We start from the raw sequence: 19,379 nt of genomic DNA, 5'->3' as shown, positions 1-19,379 counted from the left end.
AGTGCTACTGGTAGGATTTGAGGTATCTTCTTCCCTGGAGGGGATTGGGCTTCTCTTGAAGGAACAGGTCCATGGCTTGGTGGTGCTGTTGCATCCAGGCCTACTTCTGGATAAACAGGTGGCAGAGGTGTCCAGGGGTGCCTTTTATCACCGTTGAATGGTCAACCTGCTGTGACATTTCCTGAGCAGAAAGGATCTGGTCACCGTGATGGATGCCCCAGTAACACCTAGATCAGATTACTGCAATGCACTCTACAGGGAAGTAACACCTAGATCAGATTACTGCAATGCAATCTACAGGGATCTGCCCTTGAAAAATGTTTGGAAACGTCAGTTTGTGCAAAATGCTGCAACCAGGAGGTTAACTGGAGTATTACTCCAGTTTTCAATCTAGACTTGCTCTCATTTTCTTCCTGGGTCCAGTTCTAGCTGCTGGGTGTTGACTTTCAAAGCCCAATACAGTTCAGGTCCAGCATACCTTTTGTACCACCTGCTCCCATACAAACCTTCCTAACTGCTGCAGTCATCATTTGAGGTCCTGCTTTGGGTGCCCCTGGTTTCTGAGGTTAGATGGGTGGCAGCCCGAGAGGTGGCCTTCCTGGTCATGGTGCCCAAATTATGTCACTGTCTTCCACCAGTGGGTGAAGACTTTTTTCCTTCCTCTGATGCTCCCTCAATGATCCCTCCTTCCTGCCTTGTGTTTTAATTTTGTGCCCGTACTTTTATATGTGTATTTTAGCTCAATTTTAATTGGTTTTATGATGTATTTTAATTGTTTGTAATGTTGTGAATAAATAAAATGATATTCATAAAGAAGCTCTCAGGCTACAAGCTGATAATAATGCAACTAAAAAAAGATGGGAAACCCCCCCCCCCCAATTAAAGGTTTGTGTAAAGGAGATGTTTTAACTTGGTAGCTAAGTGACAGCTTCGGGGGATATTCCAAAGGTGAAGTGCCACCATTGTAAAAGCCCTGTCTCTGCCGCATACCTTACCTGTGCCGGTGGGCCATTGATGGAAAAGATCTTAACTGTTAGCTTGCTCTCGGAGCTGTTCACAGTACTAGTTTGGTGTAGTGGTTAAGTGCGCGGACTCTAATCTGGGAGGACCAGGTTTGATTCCCCACTCCTCCACTTGCACCTGGCTGGATGGCCTTGGGCAAGCCATAGTTCTGATAAGAGCTGTTCTTGAAAAAGAGCCGTTTCTGTCAGAGCTCTCTCAGCCCCACCCACCTCACAGGGTGTCTTTTGTGGGGAGGGGAAGGGAAGGGAGTTTGTAAGCCGCTCAGACACCTTTGAGTAGTGATGGGCAGAGTTTAAATCCAATCTCTTCTTCTTCTACTACTATCCAGAGATGCTGTTGGCCTCTGACCTATTAATTCCATACCATAATTCTACTCAGATATGATGCACAATAATTCTGCATCTCATACTGGGAAGGATAATTTCACAAGTGAGAAAAAAGAGTCTGGTGGCAATTTTAAAGACCAATAGTTTTATTCTAACAAACTTTTGTGGGCTATGGGAAGAATTTGAAGCTATCATTTTGTGCTTCATATTTCTTGTACTTTGTTTGCTTTGGGGCAAAAACAGTGTTGATTATTTTCAGGCAGAAAATAAGGTCAGCCTAACTGAAAGCTCATACTGATCTGTCAAAATCTATGGCAGAGTGCCAGATCTAACTTACATAAGCAAGAGGAACCTACCTAGTGAGAAGAAAGAAGGACAAGTCAGAGCATCAGAAAGAAGTGAGGAGAAATTGGCTGTATAACAAGGTAAGGAGCTGGGGTTGCCAGGTCCCCTCTGGCCACCAGCGGGGGATTGGGGGCGGGGGGGTAGGGTTGCCAGGTGCAGGATGGGAAACTGGAGAGGACAGGGACCTCAGTGCCTTACATTCCACCCTCCAAAGCATCTTTTTTTCTCCAGGGGAACTGATCTCTAGTCTGGAGATGAGCTGTAATTCTGGGGGATCCTCAGGTCCCACCTGGAGGCTGGCATCCCTATAAGGAGCTGATCTGTGAAAGGAGGTTGAATGAAAAGAAATTGCTTTTTTCTGGATCCTAGCAGAATACGGAACAGTTTAGTCAGGGTTGGGTGGATGTGTTTTATGTTTTTATTATCTTACTTGAAATACTCTTACAGTCTTTTGTAACCTATGTTTAAAAATTTGGTATATTTTTGTATTTTTTGTTATACATTATTGATGCTTTCCAAAATCTTCAGTAAAAACTTGACTTTGTTGCATAATGCATAAATGCACAGTCCCTGAAACTTTGTTTTCAACACTCCATCTAAAAGCCATCCCACTGTCTATGGCAATTATGACTTAATCGGATCCTGTAAGAAATCCGTAATACTATATAGAAAAGGCTATTGGGTGAAGCTAGCTGATAGGAAAAAAGAGTTCCACCCGTTGGTAGAGTAAAGTTAGAGGGGCAAACTTGAAAGGAGGCCAAGAAGCTGATTTGGCTTGCCTTCCCTCCCTCTCATAGTTGTAGGCTACCACGTGGCTTGGATCATGACTGAGTAGAACCCACTTCTGCACATGGCTACCCCACTGAAATTAGAACAAGTGACAATATGTTGCTCCCATCATGGACAGTGCATTCTGACTTGTGGAGAACTTTCAAGGATCTCTTTCAGATAAGACTACTACTACAGCTGAATTATATTGCATGAAGGACTAGTGTGGCTGGGGCCCTACTGCACAGGATATACAGTGAACTAACAGCTAATCCTTCCTTTACTGAGAGAGGAGAACAGTGTCCCCAGTATTCAAATAGTTCTCAGAAATCTACAATAGAATCTGAATTTTTCTGTGTTTTATTAGCTGTTTAAGTGAAGAATCAGTAGCTCTGTCCTTGATATGTTTACTCAAGTCTTAATTTATGGATTACAGTAACATTGAATTTAGTGGGATTTACCTCTAAGACAGTGCTTGCAATTGAGCTGTAAGAATGTCACGATGTACTATCATCAGAACCTCAGTCCCTTTAACTGGGAATAATTAGTATATGCCTGTTGATTACATAGGGCTGTCAAAGTCCTATATTGTCTTGATCCAGTTCATACCCTTGATGGCAGACTATCCCATTCTGAACATCAGGTATCCCAGTCTATAAGTTTTTTCTCCAAACCTCTTTTTGATGATACTCACATCTTTCTCTTGGTTTACAGGAGTCTGAAAGAGTTGGATTGATGAACGGGGCTCTGATTGCAGGCACGCCCATAGCAGTGGATTTCTGGAATATAAGAAAAGCTAGCCAAGCTCGCTTATTCTTTCTTTCTCACATGCACAGTGACCATACAGTGGGCCTTTCTAGCACCTGGAGCCAGCCTATCTATTGTTCTCCTATTACTGGTCAAATCTTGCATTTGAAATTGAAGGTAAATATAGATCTGTCAAGTTTTCTACTGTATTTCTTATGGCAGTGCTTCTCAAACTGGAGAGTCAAATTTCACAGAGTCTGTGAATCCTCTGTAAAGACAAGAGAGTTGTGCCCCTCACACGCTTATCTAGTTTACATGAAAATGGAGTCCTCTCCGTCTTCTCATACCCACCACCACCACCACTGCGTAGGCACCTAGTTTCCTGATCACTAACCAGAAAACCTGCCAGGATCTAATCATTCAGACCTAGTTGGCTGAGTTGGACTAATAAAGTACAGGGCTAATACAGTTATAGTGACTTCAGAAATAAAATAATTTTTGTTCGTTTGCATTTTTCAATGCGAAAGGTATCGCAAGAGAGACCACTCTGTTCATAGACAATATGGACAACTGAATACTGGAAGTTTGTTTTTTGTGACACTGGTATTGTTTTTTCTGTTTCTGTGAACAGCTGTGAAAGCTTTTCCGGGCCCCTTCCCACCTCTGTTTACCAAGCCTCTGGCTGGAAGATATTAATAAGGATTTTTTTTTTGCAGTTCCAAGTACAAAGTCCTGGCCAATCTAGGTTGTGGGGAGATTGATTAGAATGTGGGTGAGGGATTTTTGATTGTAGCCTTACAAAATTTGTTACCCTTGTTAAGACCTGACCTTGTAGGCCATGGACAAGCAACACTTGCTTTTAAAATGTCACTGATGTAGTTCTTACTGTAATGCTTAGAGGGCACTAGAGGATGGAAGCCGCCATGGGGCACATACAGCTTGCTACACGCTTTGAAAGGGGCTTTGTGACATATGGTGGGTACCAGTGAGGGAAAAGGGGAGGGCTTGTTGATCCTTAATTTCTCCCCCCCCCATATCAAAATGGGGGCTTTTGGTTCCTAAAATTTGAGAACTGCTGTCTTAAAGGAAGACTTTGATTGACTGTAACATGCATTCATTTTGATTCCAGGTTGCTGAGTGCTGGATCCACCCTCTTGAAGTGGGGGAGAGCCACGTCATGCCTATGGATGACACTGGCCAAGAAACTATGACTGTGACCTTGATAGATGCTAACCATTGTCCTGGATCTGTCATGTTTCTCTTTGAAGGCTACTTCGGTGTCATCCTCTACACAGGTATGAATTCTTTGTTTATGAGAGATGGGCATCTCATATTTTGAACTCTTCCTAATATTTTCCTCCACCTCCCAACTTTACTTCCTCTTAATTTTCCCCCCAATGCTAAGATCTTAATGACAACTACATGATGATCTCTAAAAAGCGTCGCTTCTTATAGTATGGTGTAGTTGTTAGACTATCGGACTAGGATCTGGGAGAGCCAGGTCTGAATCCCCACTCTGCTGGGTGACCTTGGGCCAGTCACACACTCTCATCTAACCTACCTCACAAAGTTATTGTGAGGATAAAATGGAGGTGATGCAACATAAGCTGCTTTTGGCCCTCATTTAGGGAGAAAGGTGAGTGACGTATAAATTAAATAGCTTCCCATTTCTGCAGTATTGCACAGTTGTCACTATTATGGGCCTAACTAATTTAAATTAAAGTTTTACCTGTTAATGTATTTTATGATTTTGTAAAATTTGTAATGGCCAATGGCTAAATACAATACATTCTACTGCTGCTACTACTACCCTGTTGTGGGCTATTGGTAGCTATTATATTACATTGGCTGAGGTTTTGTCTTGGGTGTGGGAGCACAAATTTAAATCTCCCTTCATCTTCAACACTCACTTTTTGGTCATGGGTAACAGTCATTTAGACATAGTAATTTCCCAAAGGTATTGCAAGGATAAATGAAGACATTAAAACTACTTCTGCCAACTTCTAAGTGGTTGTTTCTCTTGACAGGGGTAGGTATGTTATTCTGAAAACCTTTGATATTTTTCTGAGCAGGTGATTTTCGTTACAATCCTGACATGCAGCAGGAGCCAGCTCTGAAGAACACAAAACTGATCAATGTTCTCTACTTGGACACTACCAACTGCCATCCTGAGCTTATCCTACCATCCCGGCAGAAGGCCACTGAGCAAATCAAAGAGCTGATCAGGGCCCACCCCTGTCACCTGGTTAAAATTGGTGAGCTGTCCTACAAGATTGGGGTGAAATTTCCAAATGGTGATTGAGGCAAGCTGCTGACCTTCAAACAAAGTGGGTAGCAGATCAGTTTACTGTGACACTCCAAATAAGCAGAGCACAAAAGTGAAACAGATTTAATATTTGAGGACAAAAAGTATGTCTTTTTCAGTTTATAAGCGTGCTTTTCCAGTGTCATTTGTTAAAGATAATCTCATCTAGTTTATAACTGCAGAATACAGAAAATCTGCAGAGTCTGGATAGTTATTCAGAATGGCAAGTTTACAGATATTTTAAAGTGTGGACTCAATTTCTCTCTGTCAAAGAAGGTGTGGTGTTTCAGTTCCTTGAAGTCTTGGTTTCAAAAGTAATAAAGTCTAGCAACTAAACTGTTGCTATATCCAAATGCCCTCAGATTGATGTATTACTACATTTCTCTGAAATGATCTGTGAAGGTTGAATTAACAGGATCATTCCATATGGCCTTTGAACATTAAAGTGATTACTTATCCTTTCCAGGTACCTACACTTTGGGAAAGGAGTCCCTCTTGGTACAGCTAGCTCAAGAATTTGGCACTTGGATTGTGGTGAGTCCTAGGAAGCTTGAATTGATGAAGCTACTGGGGCTGGAGAATGTGTTCAGAACTGAGGAAGAGGCTGGTTGGATTCATGTTGTGGATTTTTCAGAAATCTGCCAAACAAATATGATCCGCTGGAACCAGAGGCATCCAACCATAGCTATCCTCCCCACCAGTCGGCCAGTGAAGATCAGTCACCCTGATGCCCACATTGTTCCTTACTCAGACCACTCATCTTTCCAAGAGTTGCTGCAGTTTGTGGCTTGGCTGAAGCCCTGTTCCATAATCCCAGTAGTGAAGACGGCAGAATGTCAGAAATATTTCAGGCAGTACTTGAGATCGGAAAATGAGTCACTTAAGGAGTCCAAAGTACCTGAATCGGTGAAAAGATTCATGCAGCTACCAAGCAAGAGGCAGGAAAGGCCCTCAAAGATACTAAAACTAACTTCCTGTTGCCAAGTTCCAAAGGGGGTTTTGTTTGAAGATAGCCAGGATGCAGAGGTTTCCCAGCAAAGCTGCCCAAAGCCCCTGAAGAAATCTCTGCCTTATTCTAAAGGAAGGTGTTCTGGGTACTCTCTGGGTAGAGGGAAGCAGACAATAATGATGGTAAAACCTCAAAAACTGGAGGACCAGAGTGGACATTCTCCAGTGCAGTCTGATGTGACATCTATCAAACATCAGTCAGAGGACAAGATTGCTGATCCGTTCCAAAAACATGAGACGAGTGTAACATCAAAGCACACACTGCCCTGTTTTGAAGTGGTTGTCAGGACTCCTTGTTCCAGCTTGGGGGGTGACAATCATCTTTGCCAAGTAGGCTTGGAAGACTGTGTCCCCTCAGCAACACTGCACCCTGTTCAAAATGACATCAATGACACACATGGCTCCCAAAAGGACATGGTGTTCCAGCCTACCAATGCTCCAGGGAGCCTTCTTCAGAAGTATGACTTTTCTCCGTTGAACAGCTCAAAGCATTGGACCCTTCAAACCTTTGACCAGCAAGTGGAAAACTACTTAAAAAGAGGGAGGGCCCAAATGCAAGAAGTAGAGCAAACTTTCATTCAGGCTAAGAATTCATAGTAGAAGCAAAACTACCCGCAAAGAGGTTTTGTGGTATGATAGTCTGGGTTTTTTTGTGTCAAGTTAGAGAGAGCCTTTGTCCTTTAACTGACACTCAGCTACTCTCAACATTCCCTTCCTTCTGGATCATCTTTAGTCCTCATCAGACTGTTTTTGTATGTGTTTTTCCCTTTGGTTAATTACCATTTTATATTTTTTAATACCTAGGGTGATTCCTGTGTAGGCAGAGATCCCTACTTTGTCTGTAGGTGGCCTGGTTTTGCTGTTTTCGTCATCTGCACATGGACCAGTCACTTCTTTATTAGATGCAGTGATTGTTTTAATGTGAGATCTGATGTGTTTGTTGCATTTTATTATTTTTTAAAAATGGGAGTCATGTAGAGTGTCTCTGTGAGTCAGAAAGATAACCAACAGTACAGTCTTAAATATATATACTCAGAAGGAAATTCTGTTTATTTCAATGGGACTTACTCCATAGTAAATATCATTAGGATTGTAAACTTAACATCATAAACAGTTTTGTCCTGTATACAATTTGGGGATGTTGGACATTACTCTTTTAACGGGACATAAAATCAATTTTGAACTTATATACTGCGTATTAGAAACTGCTCTGCGGTCACTTGGTGTTTTTCCAAACAATAATAAAAATTCTCTGACTTTTCCTTCTATACTTATTTTAGTTCCAGTCCAGGGTCAGTAGCACAACATACACATATTTGGCGGTGGGGTGTATGTGTCCCCTATTGGTTTTACCAACAAAAAGGTAAATCTTGGAGGGATAAGAAAAGAGGTCTTCAGGGCTGAAGGGGAGAGCATGTCCTTGTATCATTAAACTTTTTTTTTTTAATGGTGGGGCATTACTAGGGTTTTTTATTTTAATTTTTCAAGGGACTACATGAGCACTCCCACAGGGTACAAGAAAAAAGAAATCATCTAGAGAAGTAAAAAATAAACCTGCAAGAATGACCATGAGCTTGAGTTGTGCTGCTGGATACTAGTGATGTCACAGTCATTGTCCAGTAAGTTATCTATGACATTTGAGAAGTTGTGTTTCGAGTCCTAATTGTAAGCGCAACAGTGTACTGGTTAGAGTAAAAACTGCATCCCCCCCCCCAAACAGGTAGCAGGAAACTCAGATATTTCTATAGTAGAAGCAGTATCTTGTCAGAATGTACCTGATATTACGCAATAAGTGAGTAACAATTGTGTATGTGTGGTGTTTTAAAAATGATATAGGCCTTTAGCAATAGTGAGGTTGCTGCATTTTGATGGTATCATTCCTCATCTTGCTGTAAATGAGCCGACAGAGATTTTAATCAGTTCTTACAAATAATGTACTTTACTTAGATTCAACATCCAGTGGAAGCTTCTGTTTCTCACACCCCTGAGACTCCATGAGCAGCACATATTCAACCTGTGCTGCACAAGCTGCATTGGTTCCTGGTGGAGTACCGGATCAGGTTCAAGGTTCTGGTGCTAACCTTTTTTATTTTTTTTATTTTTATTGAAAATTGAAGAAATTATAACAATCCAAACATCAGCATTTGAATTATAACAATAGTACAATATTTTACCAACAGCATCTTAAGACAACAATCTTTAAACAACCTGTAAGCAATAATCATACTTAACAAATGCAACTATTACCAAACATTTATAGGAGAAGACAATCTAAATAGCATAACTTTAGAGCTAAATAGAAAACGAGAATATAGAAGAGTGAGATTATAGGACTTCTATTCCACATTACTTCAGAAGAGAGACAATATATAGTGGTACTGATGTTGCAGACCATAATTTTTCGACTTCAAATTCTGAGCTGTGGATTCCAAAAAGGGAAACCATTTTTTCTGTTAGAAAGACCAAGATGAGGTTTGGAATGTGAGACAGAATCTACAATTTTATCCATTATAAAAAAAATTCCAAACCTTTAAATCCCAATTTTCTATCACTGGTAGAGATGAGTTTATCCAGTTCTGAGCTATGAGGCATTTAGCAGCAGTAAGTAAGATTGTGATTAATTCTTGACATATTTTAGGGAGATCAGAATTGTCCCACATATTCAGTAATAGTAATTCAGGTGTATTTGGGATGGTATAACCAGTTATATTTCTGATTTGGTTAAGTATAATGCCCCCAAAGTGTCTAACATATTCATGACCACCAGCAATGTATGAATGTTCCCTGCTCATCACAGTTCTTCCTGCAGAATGGGGGGCAGGAAACATTCATACAATGCAGTAGGGATGGGGTTGTATACCATCTCGTGAGCAGTTTAACAGAGATAAGTTGCACTTTATTATTTATTTATTTTATTCAATTTATACCCCGCCCTTCCCGCAATGCGGGCTCAGGGCGGCTCACACTTTGAGCAATTTAGACCGGAAGGCAGAAGATGTCCATATCCTCTTCCACTGAGAATTAGAAATATCTCGATTGCAATCTATTTGCCACTTTGCCTGATAGGGCAGAGGGTTCTTATAAGTACGATGTAAAAGAATCCCATAAATTTTAGATATTATTCCCTTTTGTGAATCTGGGTTAAAAAGAGAACTTTTTAAGCAGTCCTGTATGTGAGGAGAGGTAAACATATGTTTAACTTGGAGGTATTCATACCGTGGGAGAGGAGTAATGCACTTCCTATCTAAAATAATCTTATTCAACAATCTGTCCCTGTTCAGAGATGCCAATAAATCTACAAAGATTGGCTTCCTTCCAAGTTGTAAAAACTTTCTGATCTTTCCCCAGAAGAAACCATTGTTGACCAAGGAAGCTGGTAAGGGGGAAGGAAATTGAGAAAAAGTGCCTCGATATTTGTCCCATACTTTAAATAGCAATAATAGGAAGCAATTAGAGTTCAGAGCTGAGGGTCTATCAGAATCCTTAGCCCACAATAGTTCCAGAAATGTCTTAAGTTGTAAATCCATATTTTCTATGGTTTTCCAGTCCACTAGATATTTTATTTTAACATTTTAGTAGGGAATAGAGAACAGTAGCCTTGTAATACCTATGAAGATCCGGGAAAGCTAGCCCACCTTCGTCTCGGGGTCGGCTTAAAGTTTTAAAATTGTCTCTAGGTTTCCTTCCTTGCCAGATAAAATTAGTTAACACAGATTCCGATCTGTGTATAATGTAACCCAGAATATGAATTGGAATTGCTCTAAATAAAAACCTAGGTAAAATAAATGACTTTATAACACTAATTCTATCTATCCAAGAAGCTTGCATATCTATCCACTGTGTCAGCATAGATAAAATGGATTTTTCTAACTCCAAATAATGCTGAATAAGACTTGTAAATTCACAGGGATTGGTATACCCAAATATTGTCAATGGCATTTCACCCATTTATAAGCGCAGTTTCGAAGAATGTACACAGAGTGTGTTAGTTTAACTGGATATAATAAGGATTTGGAAAAATTAACTTTGAGGCCACCAGAGATGTCACTAAATTCTGTGAGCGTTGTTGATATAGCCGGTAATGATCTTTCAGGACTCATTGCGTATAAAACCATGTCTGTGTACAGCCTGACTAATAATAATAATAATGATATTAGTGTTGTTAATTTGAAAACGAAGTCAGGACAAAGCACATGTGTGTGTTTGTTGTGGTTTAATGTCACGCTGTATTGACATTTTGGAAACTTATTGGCAGTGTTGCTCTTCAGCTGAGGCGCAGCTGATGTTGTGTCAGCCTGCACTGAAGGAAGCCCATTCAAGTCCTCCAGGCATTGAGGTTCTGCCATTATTATTTTCTGCTTCTCTTTGCATAATGAATACTCAGCACGCTTTCCCTAGAGCAAGGTAGAGATTACTTCAGGGTCTTCTCTGCATCTTGGCTTTTTTCAAACAAAACTGCTCCCACAGAAACTGTTTCAAGGAACTTGTGCTTTAAGGCTGTGGCCCTTTCAATGGGTGTAAGTCTCTCTGAATGCCAAGTAAACATATGTAGGAGCCATTTGTAGTGCTAAAAAAGATCACAAAAATTGTACATTTTCTCCAGGCGCAGGCTGTCTTCCATGTCTTTGATGCAGCACGGAAGATCAGATGGTAAAAAGGCCATGGCTTGGTTCCTGTACTTTCTTTCTGCATGAACCTTTCTTTAGCCGCTGCAGAAGTGGACCTGTGCTATGGAGCACAATTTTCTCACACTAGACACTTTTCAGCTCTTCAAAAAACACTGGTCTTGCATGAGTGGAAGTGCCTAGCACCAGAGGAAGCATGCTGCAGCAGAAGACCATCTTTGTAAAGGGCAAAGATGAGTGCAAGCAGGGAGAAGGCATAGACCCCAAGCCATTGTCTTTTTGTCTGGTCTCATGGTTGGGTATGGGGGATGCTGCTGAAGAACAATAAATTAATCCTAGACTTTGGACTGATTCATGCTGTGATAACTTAAGACAGTTTTGTGCTCCAGAATTGAACTCTGTTGTAGCAATGCTCAGCCATAATGTTAGGGGGCTTAGCCAGATGGTATGCAGCCAGGATTGTTCATTAGCAAATGGAAGGGCTTCCCAAGAAAGAGTCATGATAGGGAGATTTGTTGAAGGGATTAATTATCTTTTTCTTGCCAAGACTACTTGAGGCTTGCTAGCTACCATAGTCCTGACTAGATCATTCCCCTGTTAGTCACCATGAAAGCTGTACAATCGTTTCCACCCTGTATCCCAGAACAGTAAGACGCTACCATCCTCGTTTGCAAAATCATACATGTGCTTTGTAAGGATAATAAGGTCATCAAACATTGCTGGAAGACAGCAGTGCTTGTGACTGCTTGTTTCTCAGCACATGTGTTTCTATCCCATTACGCCACACCCGGGTGCATGCTGTCTCTTATGTAATCAGCAAAGGTGTTAAAGTAATCACTGCTCTTTGAGTGATGGCAGCTCTGAAATGAAGGACTCACAGGAAATGAAAGCCAGTCCGGTTGGGCCCATCTAATTATACTGTGTGGCATTTTTAAAAAGCCTTTCCTGTGGGCTGTGTGTGTTATGTAGGAGCTTTTTCACCCAATGCTGCTGTGGTTTATTGTCAAGTTCTAGGGGTGTTGTTCCCCCACCCCACCTCACACACAGCTCAGTGTGGGCTTACTACAGCAGGGTAGCCATTGCAAAAGCTCACCTCTTTTTTAAATCTAATTTCACAGTAAAGCAAATGAGGAAACTTTCTGTGCTGAATGCAAAACCACAAACCGGGGGGGGGCGGGGGGAAATACTGCACAGAGTAGGTGGTACTGTAAATGCACTCTGAAAGATTTTTGTGAATATGCTACATGGAAAGGAAGACATTTTAGTTCTTGGACTATAGTGTTTTGTTTTTAGAGTGTGAGAGCAAATTTTTGGAGCCAAATTAATACCCATTTGATTCTTTTTTACCTTGAAGAATCTAATAATCATCTACACAGTAGCATGTTTAAAAGGCACCAGATATTACGAAAATGCATAGTATCCTTTTTTTAAAAAAATAAATACCCGAGGGTATACTTTTATTATTTTTTTTCATTTTATACTACAGACCATGGGTACTCTCCCTTTAATTTGTATGCTCATTCCCCATTCCCTAGGTTTGGAGCTTGCCAGGTGGCCCCACCTCACGTAGAGAGCGTCTTAGCCTGGTGTTACTCCTGGCTTCTTGGTCCTGGTCCAGAGCCTTTTCTTTCTTTGAGAGCAGTCTCTGTTCCTCCCTTGAGTAATCCACCTGCATATAACTCTTCTTTTGGCAGCCTTCTTTCCTTGCTATCCTTCCCCCTCTCTCCCAAGTGAACCCAACCTTTTATCAGGTTCTAGCCTGGGTGAAGAAAAATTACTACACCACCTAGAGTCACATTCCCGCCTTGACTGTTTTTACACCCAGCCAGGCCAGTGGTGGCACAGGGCCCACATGTGGCTCTTTGTGGCCCTTCTCCCTCACAGGCAGGCATTTATGGATCACATTGTCTATTTCAAGGATTCCTTCAAGTTCATGAAACAAGTCTCCATAAAAGAAGAAAACAATTTAAAAAAATAATTAAAAATAAAAAGCCCACATTTTTAAATCAGAGAACAATAATTAATTTCCGGGTTGTGTGGCCGTGGTCTTGGCATAGTAGAATTGACACAGAGGCATTGTAGAATAGAAGGAACTCGAGTCTAGCTTTTTCGGAGAGGCCCAAATTTGTTCAGTCAGTGGCATGATGATTTTCTTACGCGCCACCTAATACGGACATCTAAAAAACATGTGCTCTGTAGTCTCAACCTCCCTTAATGGGCAGGTACAAAGCCTTTCTGTGAAAGGAATATTCTTATATTTTCCTTCAAGTACAGCAGAAGGGAGGGCAGAGCACCTCGCCAGAGTGAACGCTCTCCTAAACCCTTCAAGAGATGTTAAATAGTTGGCTGTGCCCACAGTATTTTTGATAATTGCCCTCATCTAAATTTTTTGTATGCTGGAAAGATCAGTTTGGCGTTCTATATCCTCGAGTCTCTGCTTGACTAATATTTTTGCTTGGTCTGTTCCAAAAGATAGGGGCACCTGGGGGCAAAAGCCTATTTTCAGCAGATAGCTCTGAACAGACTTAGACCAATTTGATTGGAACTTGTCGCAGAGTATCAGAGGGAGTAAACCTTATGGATTGAGACACCCCTTTAGCCATGTATGTATTGATAGAATACAGACCTAGGCTTCAACTTTTAAACAGCCTGTCTCCAGTCTTACCCTGGCATTTGACATACATCTAGGGACCTGTAAGATGGTTTTTAGGAACTTAGACTGGACTCTTTCTAGAGGTGCGAAATAGGGAGACCTAAGACTGTATTTGAAATGGAATTATATACAAATGATTACCATGTTTTGCTAAAATGTATAAACTCTTGCTGAAATATGAAACAGAAGAAGAGCAGATTAAAAATGTATGACAAAAAGGGCTAAGAATTTTTGGGCATAATATAAAATGCAAATGGAACCATGGGAAAGGTTGTGGTTGAAGGAATTTAAATTTACACTAAGTTCTAACCTTAAAGAGAACTGCTACAGAATTATGTATCATTGGTATATGTCTCTGGATAAACTACGGTAGCTAAAATGTATAAAAATACTTTGAATAAATGTTGGAAATGGGAGGAACATGAATGGACATTTTACCTTATGTGGTGGACTTGTACTGAAGCTAAAAAATGTTGAATCCAAATACATTCAATTATGCAGAAGATTTTAAAGACTAATATTCAAATTAAAGCAGAAGTTTTTCTTTTGGGACTGATGGACAAACAATTGGAAAATAGCCATGGAACTTTGTTTTTATATATAATTTTAGCAGTGAGACTATTATATACACAGAAATTGAAAACTGATAATGCCAACAGCAGAAAAATGGTTGATGAAGATTTAAAATTAGCAAAGATGGCTACACTCACTTCTTTGATTAGCAAAAATACTATATTTACATTTATGGCTACCTGGAAGTCTTATTGACTTTTTGCATGAATGTGAAAAAATGAACTTATGATATATGATTTGATAATTAAGGATAATTTCAGATAGGAAGTTTTTTGTTCTAATGTTATAATTTTAGAGTAAGTAACCATAATATTATACTAACTATCAACTTTGTAATTGTATCTGTCTCCGTTGTCGAGAAATATGAAAGTTTCGCTGATGTGCTCTGGTAACTTTTTCTCCCCCCCCCTTTTTTCTGTACTTTTATATTTGTGTTTTTTAAAATCCTACAATAAAATTTAATGGTGGGGAGGGAACAACCTTTCTCCAAATGCATTCTTGGGAAAACATTAGATATGTTACAGGTAAACCACACATACACGCGCGCGCACACCCCAGCAGAACCTCAGTCTTGTCTGGATTGAGCTTCAGCTTATTGGTCGTCATCCATACCATTACCATTTCAAGGCACCTGTTCAGGATTTCCACAAACCCATCTGACTCAGAGGTTAAGGAGAAGTAGATCTGAGTATCATCTGCATATTCGTGGCATCTTACTCTAATTCTTTGATGATCTCTCCCAGTGGTTTCATGCATATGTTAAACAACATGGGGGGGTAAGAGGGAACCCTAAAGGGCCCAATACCATAAACGCCATGGGGCCATGAAGCAGTCCCCCAGTGCCACCTTTCGAAAATGGCCAGTCAAGTAAGAATGGAACCACCAAAGCATGGTACGCACTCCCAACTCAATCAGCCTCTCCAGAAGGATACCATGGTTGTTGGTACTGAATGCTACAGAGAGGTCCAGGAGAATCAACAGGGATGCACTCCTTGTAGCACTCTGCCAGTGAAGATCATCCATCAGGGCAACCTAGACCATGTCCACCCCAAGCCCAGGTCTGAATCCTGATTGAAAGGAATCTAGATATCCATATTCTCCAGGATCAGAATGTGAGCCACAGGGTGGTAATTGTTCAGGACAGTGGGGTCCAGGGATACCTCACTCAGGAGGAGCTACACAAGCACTTATTTTAAGGCAGTCAGAACTACACAGTCCTACAGAGAGGAGTTTATTAACTCTTGGACCCATTCAACCAGCCCATGCCAGCTTGATACCAAGAGCCACAAAGAGCAAGAGTAGAGTAGATATGGTGGGCCACACACTTCTGAGCAGCTTGTCCAGTTCATCAGGCATCACAACTGAAAGTCATCCATACTGTTAGGAGCATACTTCACTCCAATGGCATTCTGAGACAGAACTCTGGAATTGAAGTCATGGAGGATGTGAGTGATTTTATCTGCTAAATATATAGCAAAAGCATCACAGAAGGCCTGTATGTTTTCCAGGTCTACATTTTCAGGAGTCTGGGATAAGAGCCCCCTACACAACCTGGAAAAGATCCACTAGATGGCTTTGAATGGATGCAGTGATGGTGAAGAAGTGAGCTCACTTTGCCACCTTCACAGAGTAACCACACTTGGGAGGGGGTTGTGGCTCAATAGTGGACTATCTGCTTGGCATGCAGAAGGTCCCAAGTTCAGTCCCTGGTATCTCCAGTTAAAAGGATCAGGTAGTAGGTGAGGTGAAATACCTCTGCATGAGACCCTAGAGAGTCACCGCCAGTCTTAAGTAGACAATACTGACCTCAGTGGACCAAGGGTCTGATTCAGAATAAGGCAGCTTCGTGGGTCTTCATGTGTGTGTTCACAATGTGCTCTCACCTATGCTTGGTCACATTCACTTTGAGGTTTTTCCCTCCTTTTGTGCTCCAACTGTCTGCCCCACCATTTCATTGCTCCAAGCTTCTCAGTAAACTAAGGTGCCTTTTGAACTCTGCAGGGGATAGAGGGTGCTCTGGAGTGATCACGTTCACAGCCCAGGTCATTTCTGTATTCCACTGATCAGTCAGGGCTGCTCCAGCAGCACAAACCTTGCTGAACAGAAAATGCCCAAGCAATGTCAGGAAACTGATTGGATCCATCAAACTCCTGGAACAGACCCCCCCCCCCTTGGAGAGGTTCTGATTGTGGATCTAAAACGCCCCAGCTAATGGTTAGTCCATGACAAGAATAGTGTGGAAAGTTCCCTCATTACCAAGCCATGTATTTTGTCCCCAGAGAAAACCAGATCAAGCGTATGTTCCACCATATGCTTCTCCCCTCCCCCCTTTTTTTCCTGTTAAGCTGCCACCAATTTATACCAACCCCATAGGGTTTTCAAGGCAGGAGACATACAGAGTGGTTTGCCATTGCTTGCTTGTGTGTAGTGACCCTGGTATTCCATGGTGGTCTCCCACCAAATATATGCATAGTGACTAGAATGTTCTGGGCCAGTCCCATGGTTGTCAAGATGGCCATGAAGTCCAAGCTGGTCTGGTCAGGGCAGCCCAGCCTCAGAATGGATAGAAGAAGAAGAGAAGAGATTGGATTTATACCCCGCCCTTCACTTGGAGTCTCAGAGTGGTTTACAGTCTCCTTTCCCTTCCCCTCCCCACAACAGACACCCTGTGAGGTGGGTGGGGCTGAGAGAACTCTGACACAAACTGCTCTTTTTCAAGGACAGCTGTGCCAGAGCTTGTGACTGACCCAAGGTCACATCAGCAGGTGCAAGTGGAGGAGTGGGGAATCAAACCCGGTTCTCCCGGATTAGAGTCCGCACACTTAACCACTACACCAAACTGGCTCTCTGAAGGATACTGAAGTCTCCAAGAACAAAAATCATTGGGTCCACAACACCAAATTAAAGACTGCATCGATCAGCTCAGGCAGGAGGACTTTTAACTTCTCTGGAGTAGTAGCAATTCAGAAATCTGAGCCGTAGGGGGCCAGTATGAAACAGACTGTTCTGGAAAGGGAGAAGAGACTAAAGGGGGGGGGGGAGCATTTTTAAATGTGTGCAGTTCTATGGGGGGGGAATAGTGGGCAGAAGACTGAGCAGGCACTCCATATAGGTGTCATTAAAGCCCCCCAAAGGTTGAAATGCCGCTGTAAATGCACCTTTCTGCAATGGCATCAGTTGTTTTAAAAATACAAGCACCCTTAACATTGTTTTTTATACAGACCCTACAAAAGCAGGAGAAAAGGCTTACAAGCACTATAGTTCGTATTAATTTGATCCAGAGCTTATTCTGGTGAATATGACAATGGTAGGTGGCAAGTTGAGCTTAGATGAGGGGTTCATATGCAGTCTTAGAAGCTCAGGATTCCTTTGTGGCACCTAATTCCACTTGGGAGGGCGGAACAAACTGCTTTCAGCCTAAATTCCTTCCTCTATAAAATGGGAATAATAAGGATTGCAAAGTACTTCAAAAGTTCTATTATGTAAGTGCTCAATAATAGTCATGAACTGAAGACCAATATGAATAAGTTATGTCTGCTTTAAAACACCTCTGCTTAGATAGGGAACCTTTTGAGATTCAGCTAAGGTGTTTAAAGTGTCTGAAGCCTCATGGAGACCAAAGAACTGGACTCTTGAAAAACACATTCAAAAGATATGATGCCTCAGAGTGGGCCAAGGACTCAATATATGAAATCTTTCAAAGGTAACAGTAGGCAAATGACAAAACAAAAGGTCATTGAAGATACACATCTGTGGGACACTAGCTTAGAATGGCCTTTTGTTTGCTGTATCAGCAAAGCAAATCTCTGGGCTAGAATTTCAAATTTGGTATTATAAAATCCTATGGTTTGTTTAAATGTATTTGTGTCATTTTTTAAAAAAAATGCTATTGGTAATCTGCCTGCGTTAGGCAACACCAGTTCCAGCAAATCTAGCATACATTTATTTGTTTAACTCTTTCACAAAGAGACAGCTGGTAACAAGCTGTATAACATGGTGCTTACAGGTTGGAAAGCTGGAATACCCAAGGCATACACTGAAAACCAGTATGTTGAGCTGAAAAGGGGATTGTCCTAGACAATCCGGGCTGTATTGATTTGGTTTCTAAGAAAACACAATGATGGGGCACCTACATTTCTTCCTAAATTCTTTCGAGACAAAAGAACATGATCACCTTTCTGTGAAGAGCACAAGTACTGCAACCAAGCCTGGTAAATTACAAGGCCTTTCTGATCTACCTACTTTAGGGCGTAATCATGGGAAGAGCTGGCTCAGACATGTTGAGGATCTGCCTGGCTTCTTGCTGTATTCCCTGCTTGTCTGCCACGTTTAGAAGTGTTATGTAATTGGCATGGCTTTCCACAAGTGAGGCTTACTGCAGGGTTGGAGACATGAAATGCTCTGGCTGAGCGCTGTAGGCCTCACTTGGTATTAATAAGCATCCTTGTAGCTGACAAACAAGGTCAGCCCCACCCACCCACTACTTCTCTCAAAAGAGTCCTGCTGTTCGTAGCTATTGATGCTCATCTCCATCCTATGACAAGTTTTGACTTCTCTCTCCGCCACCCCAGAAAGTACAATGCTGCTCAAAGTACATGAACCTGGCAGGCCATTAAAAAAATCCCATGTTTTCTCTTTGCGATGTAGAATTCATAACCCATGGCAAGCAAGCAAAATGGCATGCAACAAAATGTGTGCAGAAAACAACCACTAAACTTGAATGAACCCAAGGTACATTGCTTCAAGTCGAACTCTGAGAAAATCCGGGGTGACAGGCAAATGTGGAAAGGACCCCTGTCTTAAAGGTAAAGGTAAAAGGTAAAGATTTCCCTTGCTTGAAAGCTAGTCGATTCTGACTCTAGGGGGCAGTAGTGACAACCCTACAAGTACTGGGGTCAGAAGTCGAAAGAATCCTAGACTGGTTTGAATGTTAACAGTTCATTATTATCATACAAGAACAACAAAATGCTCAATTATGTTGTCTGCTTACCTTTCCCAACTAATAA

At 41.5% G+C, this 19,379-nt stretch overlaps 1 protein-coding gene across 1 annotated transcript; it reads left to right on the top strand.

Moving 5' to 3' along the window:
- The first annotated feature begins 1,619 nt into the window (after positions 1-1,619).
- DCLRE1B (DNA cross-link repair 1B) lies at positions 1,620-7,249 on the top strand. Its single transcript, XM_015411462.1, has 5 exons — positions 1,620-1,774; positions 3,177-3,386; positions 4,339-4,504; positions 5,282-5,464; positions 5,981-7,249. Exons 2-5 carry the CDS (start codon positions 3,198-3,200, stop codon positions 7,117-7,119), a joined length of 1,677 nt encoding a protein of 558 aa, XP_015266948.1. The 5' UTR covers positions 1,620-1,774; positions 3,177-3,197; the 3' UTR covers positions 7,120-7,249.
- The last annotated feature ends 12,130 nt before the right edge of the window (positions 7,250-19,379 follow it).

This window comes from Gekko japonicus, unplaced genomic scaffold (genome assembly GCF_001447785.1).
Source record: "Gekko japonicus isolate JY-2015 unplaced genomic scaffold, Gekko_japonicus_V1.1 scaffold437, whole genome shotgun sequence".
In the NCBI taxonomy this organism is placed as follows: Eukaryota; Metazoa; Chordata; class Lepidosauria; order Squamata; family Gekkonidae; genus Gekko; species Gekko japonicus.
This window is presented reverse-complemented; position numbering and strand designations above follow the sequence as displayed.